Source organism: Triplophysa rosa, linkage group LG7 (genome assembly GCF_024868665.1).
Source record: "Triplophysa rosa linkage group LG7, Trosa_1v2, whole genome shotgun sequence".
Classification (NCBI taxonomy): domain Eukaryota; kingdom Metazoa; phylum Chordata; class Actinopteri; order Cypriniformes; family Nemacheilidae; genus Triplophysa; species Triplophysa rosa.
The window spans coordinates 26,041,130-26,051,920 of NC_079896.1; the positions used below are offsets into that span (position 1 = coordinate 26,041,130).

The following is a 10,791-nucleotide window of genomic DNA, read 5'->3' on the forward strand; positions in this document are numbered from 1 at the left end:
AGACGATCCCTAACGATCAGAACGGAAGTTGTGTAAGTAAACATGGTACAGTTTTACTCTTCTACTGCATTTTCCAAATATAATGATTGCACCAAACACAACTGTTGCTTCGAGTGGGCGTTTCGCTTTGGCTTTACATGACAACACGGAAACAAAAGTCAGACTGGTCGTGTAAATGGATGTATGTTTATTGTGAATGGTTTCAATACGGAGTAAATGGAGAATGAGGACGGATTATTCGCGCACAGATGTTCGGACTGGATGTCGGAGCTTCCTAGGGGTCTCTGGGACATCCCGCTGAGGAATCTCGCTTTACCCGGTATGTCGTCTGTCAAATCAAATAAAAGCGCCTGTGGTGCTCTGTTGGACTTCAGCGCCACCACGAGATAGAAGTATCGCGAGAGCGAGTCGAATGGACAGCTTTCGTGAACAAATCTCGCGATACTTAAAGCGCTCAGCGTTGCACGAAGTCGACTTTGTTTAATGTTATCGGGTTTTTTTGCCAGTATTGGGTTTGCAATTTAATAGTCAACACTGTAATAAAAACCCTAATGCCACTGTCTACAATGTAGCTTTATTACTAAAAGTGTATCAGAATTTGTATCAACCTTGACCACATAGATTACAAACAGCTGTAAACATTACACTTTAATGCATATATTTTCATATTAATTCCAACAACATTCACTTTTTAATATTGTTTTGTACATAAATGTTAAGTAAAAAGGTATACAGTGTGTAATGCAAGTATTATTGTAGTATAATTACATGAAAATGTTCTATAATTGAATTAGAGTGATGCAGTAATCCATTAACAAGGTTGTTTAATGTTCTTCAGGAAGTCATGACACCATGACCTACTGCTTGGACCAGAAGTCTTCTGTGCTTCAGTCTGAACCGAAAGTACTGCAGGTGTTGGATACATTATTACCCTGTGTTGTCCGACCATGTATAATGAAATGGGCAACATCCCAGGTAAGACAGACCTGTCACTATATGTGTTTGTGCAGGTTTAGTAGATCATAAACTAAAACATATGAATACAGTGTGAGGTGGTCCTCAATAGGCCAGATTAGGATTTACTTTAAACTTTACTAAATTCCTTTATGTCATGTGTTTTGGGTCTTTTCCCAGTGGGATTTGTTATACAGTATTTGTTCCCATCTGTCAGATAATATCACAATAATAGATTACTGGTAGAGACCCAGAGAGACCATTATAGTTCCCATTAAAACCAAAACAATTCCCATTTAACCATTAAAATCATCAGAATATTTGTGTCTATGGGATCATGTCCTTACCACTATAGTTAAACAAACCTGTGTGTGACTGTGAACAAGGATGCTGATAGAATGCGGTTGTAGAGGTATATATGTTTGTACTTCTATGTGCTTTTTAATTAAAATTTTGTTTTTTCAGGAGGAAAGTATTTGTAACCAGCTGGATTCAGGCATGCGGTTCCTTGATCTCAGGATAGCTCATAAAACAAAAGACCCTGATAAGGTTTTCTACTTCGCTCACGGGATCTACTCTCTTGTGACAGTGAAGGTAAGTCTAAAGCTTAAAAGTTTACACCTTCGGAGGTGCCGGTCAAGGAATATTAATATCAATGTACAAGAAAACATAGATATCACCTTGTCAAAGGCTTGTTGTCGGTCTAATCAAAAGCTTGCACAAGTGAGAGTGCGGTCGTTTTTTCTTGTACATGGTTGATCTAAAAACAATTCAAAAGAATGTTAATTCCTCATTCCAGTCAAAAATACCATCGTTTCGTCTGTGCTCTGCTGTGTTTTTTTAAGGAAGCGCTCACAGAAGTGGCTCACTGGTTAGACCAGCATAGCAAGGAAGTGGTCATCATGGCATTTTCTGCATTCGATGGCATGAACCTGGATCAACACAAAGACCTCATTCAGTTTCTTATAACAACATTTGACCAAAAAATTTGCCCAAATTCTGTAAGTGATCTCGTATTGCCATTTAGTAAGAAGTTCAAATTCAACACATGCCAATCTTGAAAACAGCCTTTTACCCTTTACGGCGTGCTGCTATGAGCATGTTTTGTTCATTTCAGGTCACACCGTCACTACGGGAGTGTTGGAATCGAGCTTTTCAGGTTATTTTATCATATGACGACTCGGCTGCATCTGTTTATGAGGAACTCTGGCCAAAGTTTGACTACTGGTGGGCAAACACATCAGATTCGAACCGAGTCATATCCTACCTGGATGAAAGAAAGGAGGAAGGAAGACCAGGTCAGTTTGTCACATTAAAAAAAAATTCACCAATTCACTACGGCTTTGATTTAGTACCCACATATTATCAATCACAGTTGTTGCTTTTCCTGTTTGTATTTTCAGCCGGTTTCTTTGCAGCTGGTCTGAATCTAACCGAGGATGCTGGGTATATTCTGTCCCATCCGTGTCAGTCATTGAAAGGCATGACCCTGAGCTCGTGCGGTCCGTTGATGGACTGGGTCAAACAGCAGAGGCCGGGATCAGGGAGTACCTGCATCAATGTCATCTGTGCAGATTTTGTGAGCGCGTACAGTAATGAATTTACTCGGCTGGTTATCGGACTCAATCAAATACTCTTAATAGAGACCTGATCAATACATATGAGACTCATGTGGTTCATAAAAACGTAGCATGTTTTACTCTTACTGTACATTCTAGAGAACTTTACCACTTTGACAAAAACTACAGATTTTATTTTTGCACTTGTTTCGTGTTTACAGATAAATACCTTTTTTAGTTTTTTATTACGCTGCCTAAACTTTGAATGTGTTTGTCTTCCTAAACTGGAAAATGTTTTTTGCAATTCTTCCATCTAGAGGCAATACATAGGTAGGCTCTTGGGTAATGACGTCTGGTTAGAAGACAAGGGCCTTGAAAAATATTTGTAAGAGTTTAAATAACTTTTTTTAATGATTTTGCACTAAATAGCAAAGGAAAGATTAATATAATAATAAAAAATAGAATCACAAGTCCAGTGAGTCACTGTTTATTTTAGTAATATCTTAAGTCTTCTGTTGTTGTCATGTGTGACATGCATGTTTGGGGTCTAAATTTAGACGGCCCCTCCGCTTGCGCACGTTAGGTGCTTATAGTGTCTGCTTAAGTGATAATCCACTTGACTGCTCCCTTTGTGTGAGGTAAATAAACATCAGCTTTTCCTTGGATGTTTCTTCCCACAAGAAAGCAAAACCACAGATGAGATCTCTTGAATATCTCTGTTATTTCTCCTAGACATTAAAGAGATTAAATGAAGAAAGCTTAATTCTCATCTGTGATATTTCTCCTGAGAAAAAACCTCACAAATGTCTCAGAGTTTCAGAAGAGATGTCCACGATGTCTCAAACTGAGCTCAGATTTGTCAAGTCTGCAATCAAAAGTCAATATTATTGAAGATCTCAATATGAACTCAGACACTTCTCATCAAATTTACCCAAATCCAGATTATTCTACAACCTCTACAGTCTCATTTGATTCTGTTTTTATTTTTTCTAAGAGAAACATCTGAGACTAAGTGCATTTAAGTTGATACTTAGTGCAAGATATAGTTCACCTCAGCCCACAGGGCCCGCAGGACTGATTTTTTAGGTGCCAATCGAACCTTCTCAATCGAACTAGATGCTTCCAAAGAGACTCCCCTCTCTCTACCTTTCTCTCCATTCTTAACCAGATTACTCCAGGGTTAAAGTAGCCTGCACCAACCCGTGCACAGCAGGCTTAGAACCACAGAGGGAGCAGATGGGATAAGAAAACCAGAGGATCTCATTACTGAGGCTTAACCTGACAGCCGAGGCCCAAACAGAAACGGGTCAACCCGGCTACAAAGCTTCTGCTGTGACAACTACTGTCATTTAAACATGGAGAATGAAGAAGAGGACGATGAAATCTTTACAATAAGACAGCCAGGATATGAAGGGCAGGAAAATGTGAAGGAGCTGGAGGAAGAAGAACCAGAGGAAGAGGGGCCAGACACGGAGAAGAAGAACAGTTTGGATGTTCCGGTTCCAAGCTGCTCGCTGGGCAGCCATAGAGCTTCGCATCCATGCCCTGTCAGCACACGGATTTAACTGGCTATATAACTTTGTTTTCATTGTTCAAGCACTTATGCCCAAAACAAATTGTCACTGTCATTTTTATATAAATGTTTAATTCTTAAAATTATTTTGAAGCTAAAGGTAAACATAAAGAATGATGTAATATAATATTTACACGTTGAAGAAGAGAGACGGTTGCCTCAAAACTGGCCTCTGCCAGTCTGTAAAAAATATATAAAAAGCAAAACCAAATTAGCTATATAGGTCATTTCAACTTTTTATTTAAAATTTGGCTAATGATAAATCACTAGAAAAAGGGAGTAAAAACTCATTTATTTTGGCAGTGTTAATCTCTATAACATTACATAAAGATCGTTTGAAAACAGCTGTATTATTCAGACACCTGTAAATATAAACAACACCGTGCTTTGATTTTCAGGTGAATGACCTCAGAGATCAGATCAGGACACTCTTAAGAGGACCTTATCCCTGCAAATGACCTTATAGCACTATCTGTTTTTTTTTACTGATAATAGAATTTGTCGTGAAAGAGTATTCAATTAGAAAAGAACTCCAAATAGATCCATGGTCTTCGTGTCCTTCATTTGCAGTGAAATGTTATATTTGTTGTATTTTGTGATGTGTCAGGCGCAGTTGAATGCGATGCATTTGAGTCGTCTGCGCGCCATCGTCATGACCCCCGGCCCAGCGCCCCCGTGCCATCAGCTGGAGCGCAGCGAAGCCCGGCCGTGCTCTCGCTCCGGTAATGAAGAGGGAGCGCAGGTCAAAAGCAGCACGTCTGACAGAAGACCACCAGCCATTCCCACAATCCCCGAGGTCCACGAGCCCATGGAAAGAAAAGCTCGATTAGGAGCCGAAACGTCATGTCTCCGGTTGGTGTGAAATGATCATATCTTTTTGAATGTGTCAGATGGGAATGATTACACAATGTAACAATTTTTTTAAGTTGTGTTTTGCTTTGTTTCTTTAAGAAGTTTAATATGCTGAATTCGAAAATGACATATTTTTTACCATCGAGGGTACTCACAAAACAACTGAAAAATATTTTCAAACATTTATACATTTCGGTATTATTACTCGTACGCAGAAATGACAAGGTACTTGCATCACAATGAGCTCAAAACAAAACAAGTTGTCCATAACTTCAGAAGTGTACATTTGATGGTTTTTGTCTTTTATGACTAATACTGTCCTCAAAAACCAAGTTCCAGTCACCCATCATCGCGTCATCCCACCTTCCCTGTGATACAGACATTTCTAGATTTTTTCTGACAGTGACAATTAATAATGTTTTAAATTTGTGAAAATGTGTACAGTTTTTGTTTATTTGCAATACACTGATATATCGTAATTAATTATATATGTTTAAAATTTACTTGAGCTTAATATACACTAAAACATAAATATTACCACAATAATTAGCATCACAGAATTGCACAATAACTATAAAAAGGTCTGGCGAAACAAAAGTTGTTATACTGTATTATCACAGTGTATTTACAGTAATACACTGTATTATCGATACGTTTGGGGATTTATCATATGCTTCAGTTTTTTTTGGCAAGGCATCTGATGTGATGTTGTTAACATCAAGCTACAATCAAATAAAAAACAAGTTGAACTTATTGAATCAAATGTCCATCACTGCAAAAAAGTAATTTCTTATATGGTATTTTGTCTTGTTTTCCAGTAAACACTTAAATATGAGTCATATGTCATTTGAGTCATACTCATATGAGGAGCAAAATTACAAAAATTCTTGTTTTGTAAAAAAAACATTTATCAAAATTAAAAGAAGAAGAAAAAATCTGCCAAGGAGGCAAGAAATAAACTTTTTTCAGACAAAAATACTAATTAAGAGATTCTTTTTTGCAATGACGCAGTTACTGTAAATATACAGTATGAACATGCATCACATTAACATATGGAAATGAAATGCTGATAGCATATAATGTGACGTAAGATACCTTTGGTTAGTAGCCTATGTGTAATTTGCTGTTCCCTCTCTAGAGTGATGCTGATAGCGTGTGTCTAGTTTGCCATGACGACCTACGCAAAGGAGGCGGAGCTATCTAGAGAACGTCACTGCTCGCACAGTTTCCACAGTGAGGTAAAGCTTCAACTTCACAAATGGTAGCTTGGAGATTGTAAATTGTATTGTAAATTGTAATAAAAGAGGATATATCAGTGCTGTGCTTCATTGTACTCTTAGTATGGAGCCTTGGTTTGTATTGTCCTAAGAGGTTTTTCTGCTTAAGCATCACATGGGAGTTTAATTCTTGTCATTGTCTCTTGTGGCTTGTTCTCTGTGGTAACACCGTTTACTGTAAAGATGCTCTGGAACAAAACATTCTTTTGTAAGCACTATGCAAATAAAATGAACGTAACTGAATGTTCCTCTTCTTTTGATAAAGTGCATAGAGGAGTGGCTGTGGACCAAGCAGACGTGTCCCACATGCCGAAAGCATGTTGCCATGCCAGAGCCCCTCTACTGGACGTCCACCAGAGTCATAGTGCCCTGAACTCTTCAAACATCTATTCAAACTACACGGCCATCAGCTTTTTACAGGATAAACAACAGAGGTGTTTTACTAAAAACTGGGCATGAGTCGAACAACAATATGGATATAAAAGGAAAAGCTTTTTATTTAACAGCTCTATATTAATGATTTTTGTTTGTATCACACTTTTTGTTGAATTCTTGCATTATTCCTTATACAGGCATGAAACCTGAAAGTCTCATTTTTAGAGAATTAAGTTTTAGATAAACTAAATGGTGCTATATTTAAAGGTGGAGCTTTAAATGACTGTTCAGATATTGATGGAGCAAACTTCATTCTGAACATAAGCGGAACGCTTTTTTTTTTAATATTAAGCAAATGTATGTCTAGTTTTCTACATTGTAATCCTTTTGCCGGTAAGCTGTATGAAAAACAAACGTGCTTGTATACCGCCATTTAACAAAATAGGTTTTAAATAATGTAAAACTATTTAAATCTACATAATAAAGGCAAATAATGTGACGAGTAGTGCATATGGTTTCTGGACGTCGTGCGTCATGACGTCACTGGACTGTTGCCCTGGCTACACGCGGAAGTTACCTCATGCACCTGTTACACATTCGATCGGAAAAGACAACAAATTAACACATTTTCACTGTACAACGACACCTCGTTTTTATCTTGAGATATTTGTTTTATGTTGAGTTTTTAATATACCTCGCCAGTTTCGGCATTAATGGACAAATTAAAGAAAGTTTTGAGTGGACATGATGGCAACGACGATCTGAACGTACTCCAGGTAAAACGTTAAAGCGTTAAACAGTTTACATCCCGCGATTAAATATGACGAATGACGTGTAAAGTATAACGTTGTACGGTGTTAAAATACAGGTCTATAGTTTTACAGATTGTTTCGCTTTGTTGCGATGTTAAGTATCGTGTTTACATGTCTTGTCTGCGGAAGAGATATCCTATTTAAACCCGCAGTTGGTATGAACTCGATTAAAGTCGTTGTGTATTTTGTGTTAAACATCATTAACATGTTTTAGGGAGCGAATGAAGCGTCGACGCTGGGATGGGGCACGCGCGCGAAGGGGTTCGTCGCGTGCTTTGTGGCGGGCGTCCTGTGTTCAGTATTGGTAAGATCTGAACATTTCTCTAGATATCTTAAATCTTTTCTAAACAGTAGTCAAACGTCTTATTGCATACTTGTGTCATTCAGGGGACGTGTCTGCTGTGGGTTCCTAGAAATGGACTGACGCTGTTTGCAGTCTTCTACAGTTTGGGTAATGTTGCTACACTTTTAAGGTAAGTAATGCAACTTTATCCCTGCTTTTGATTTGATACAGGGTGTGAAACTGTTTATAATATAATAGACCTTGTTCTCGTTACATGTGGGTGAAAGACAGGCTGTTTAAAATCTATTTGAAATATGTAAAAAAAATACCTATGTAACATTTTAGTAAGCTACCAAATGAAACACTCATGCCCAACAACGTTTATCCTTTGAATGTGGGTTTTTTATGATTACAGGAATATTTGAACATTTTTATTCATATTTTGTTTGCATTTTTTTATTTCCTTATGAAAAAAACATTGCAGTATGCTATAGTATTTACTATAGTAAACTGTAGTTAAATGACATTTTACCTTACTGCAGTAAATATTAAAGTATACTATACAGTACTTAATACGGTTTATCAATTTACCGTAGTATATAGAATGCTCCTGCATACAATAGTAATGTTGCTACTGTAAAATTACTATAATATACTAAAGTGTATTGTAGTATTCTATGGTGTACTATAGTAAATATTATAGTGTGCTAACATGTTTTTTCTTAAGGGTCATGCCCACCAAAATACACATCTCATTTTAATTCACATGTTCAATGCACAAGTTCATCATAAAAGATGAATGTCTACTATATAAATTGCACCTTTGATGTTATTTTAATGAATGAAGAGAAATAAAATCAGTGTCACATAAGTGATGCATGTATGCACTGCAGTGCCACTGCAGCAGCGTCTGCATTATTCTGCATTGCAGATGTCATAATGTATTAAATGTGTATTGTTTTCAGCACAATGTTCTTAATGGGTCCATTAAAGCAAGTGAAGAGGATGTGTGACAAGACCAGAGCTCTGGCAACTGCCATCATGATTGTGAGACAACACACACACATTCACATCATAGAATGTAATAAATACAAAGTGATTATTATTGCAGAATTTGTGGACATTCAACTGAACATTCGTTTTTTTTAATGGGTTAACAGGCATGCTTGATTCTGACCCTCTGTGCTGCATTTTGGGTAAGTTGGTTTCTTATTGTGTTTTTTTTTTTAGTTTCACATTTATATGTTTGTATCATATTGTATTGTGAAACAAAATGTTCGTTTTTATAATGTATAGTAACTGAAACTTTAACTCTTTCTTAGTGGAAGAACAAAGGTCTTGCTCTGCTGTTCTGTATCCTACAATTTTTGGCTTTTACATGGTAAGAGACCCTAGTTATTAATCTTTATATTTCATTATTTAAATGCTGTGATTGCATAAATTGCTTAAATTTTATGCAAATATATATTATTTATGTTTAACCTATTTAACAGGATAACTCTTATCTTCAGCTAGTTAAAAATGGCTTTACTAAGGATATAAGATCTCCATTTTTACTAATTAATTGTAAATCTAATAATTTTATTTCACAGGTATAGCTTGTCCTACATTCCATTCGCAAGGTGAGTTTCTTTATCTATAAAACTTCTTTATTCTATTAAACATTTATTAATTCGAAGGTATTTTGCCACTGTTTTACTTGATCTACATCAATTTATCTGAATTCATTCTAATAGATTACCTTGTGAGTCATATTGTGAAAATGAAAGATTTTTATAGACAGTCTGCAGCTCTGTAGCCAAAAAAGGAACTTTTAAATTCATTTGTTTTTGGCTCTGGCATTTGTTTACCTTTGGCTGTCTGTTTTTATTCAGGGATGCAATTATTAAGTTGTTTTCGGTGTGCTTGAAGTGAGATGCTCTGCGCTTGGCCTCCGCTGTATCCATCTGTGCCGCTTCAGCTCCAACACTGCATTCAATGCAACTCACGTACTCTAGAACCTGGCTGGCACATACTGCACGTGCTGCCCTGCCTCTCCGTCAGCACACAAACACTCTCAATCTGTGTGATCTAACACACACACACACAAACACCTGTGCCTTACTCTCCTGTAGAAAACTATGAAGGACAGGACATAGGTAATGGTGGAGGTTAGATCTTTGCCCCGTAGCTATAGACACACAGTTATGCAAAATTTTTAATTGTGTGTTGACTCCTTGTGCCTTTCTAGCTTCATCCAGGGATTTCTTAAGTATTGAGATTGGGGGTTTTGCTGTGAAATATACGTAGTAATGATTATTTATGCTACTAAATGTTTAGTATATAATTGTGGTCCATTTGTATTTTAGTATTCTTAAATTTAGTGAGAAATTACATTTACATTTAGTCATTTAGCAGACGCTTTTATCCAAAGCGACTTACAAATGAGGTAAACAAGCAATTGGAACAACACAAGGACAACAAAAAATTAGCTATTACACAACGATTTCTGTTATCCTGTTACTTGTGTAGTGATTCTGGCTATAATATCTTACTAGATTAGAATGACAAGTCTGATATGAAAAACTCAGTAGGGTGCCATAGTATATTTCAAAGGTTCTTTTTTTAATCCTAAAACTTTCAGATTGCTTTGTGTTTGCTGTTAAAATCCATGTTGCTCATTTTATTTTATATCATCTTTAATCCTGATATTTTCAAAATAATGAATGCACGGTCAAACATTTACGTATTAACTGGATTGATTTCTCTCAGTGATTCGACTGAAGAGACTTACATACTGTTATGAAGATGGATATATACGATGTATATGGCAATAATTCAATAAACTAGTTTTACTATTTAAATTGGCTCAGATTTATGTTGCACTCTTATTTTGGTGGCGATCCATTCTTATTAGTGCATTAGTAACAATGTTTTCGCTGGTATTTGTTTTTATTTCATTAATTTCTCTACTGCTAATTGCAATGTCATAGTCAAGACGTGTGGATAGGTTCACTGATGTGCGTAAGTGGTCTCTGTTATTGAAAGGTCAGGGGCTTGATTTTCTGATTTTTGATCTGCAGGGGGATTCTCGGTGAATGAGACCTTTCTCTTGCCTTTAAACTCT

The 10,791-nt window shown here is 36.7% G+C and overlaps 2 protein-coding genes across 2 annotated transcripts; both read left to right on the forward strand.

The window, feature by feature from the left end:
- Positions 1-25: 25 nt before the first annotated feature.
- On the forward strand, positions 26-7,054 carry zgc:112023 (PI-PLC X domain-containing protein 1). The gene is made up of 9 exons (XM_057338881.1): positions 26-319; positions 839-975; positions 1,420-1,548; positions 1,800-1,955; positions 2,072-2,252; positions 2,358-4,060; positions 4,694-4,938; positions 6,077-6,176; positions 6,481-7,054. The coding sequence occupies exons 1-6, from the start codon at positions 217-219 to the stop codon at positions 2,603-2,605; spliced, it is 954 nt and encodes a 317-aa protein (XP_057194864.1). The 5' UTR covers positions 26-216; the 3' UTR covers positions 2,606-4,060; positions 4,694-4,938; positions 6,077-6,176; positions 6,481-7,054.
- Positions 7,055-7,146: 92 nt separating this feature from the next.
- Positions 7,147-10,538, forward strand: sft2d2b (SFT2 domain containing 2b). The gene is made up of 8 exons (XM_057338883.1): positions 7,147-7,366; positions 7,617-7,706; positions 7,790-7,875; positions 8,651-8,732; positions 8,846-8,881; positions 9,008-9,066; positions 9,278-9,307; positions 9,560-10,538. The coding sequence occupies exons 1-8, from the start codon at positions 7,304-7,306 to the stop codon at positions 9,597-9,599; spliced, it is 486 nt and encodes a 161-aa protein (XP_057194866.1). The 5' UTR covers positions 7,147-7,303; the 3' UTR covers positions 9,600-10,538.
- The last annotated feature ends 253 nt before the right edge of the window (positions 10,539-10,791 follow it).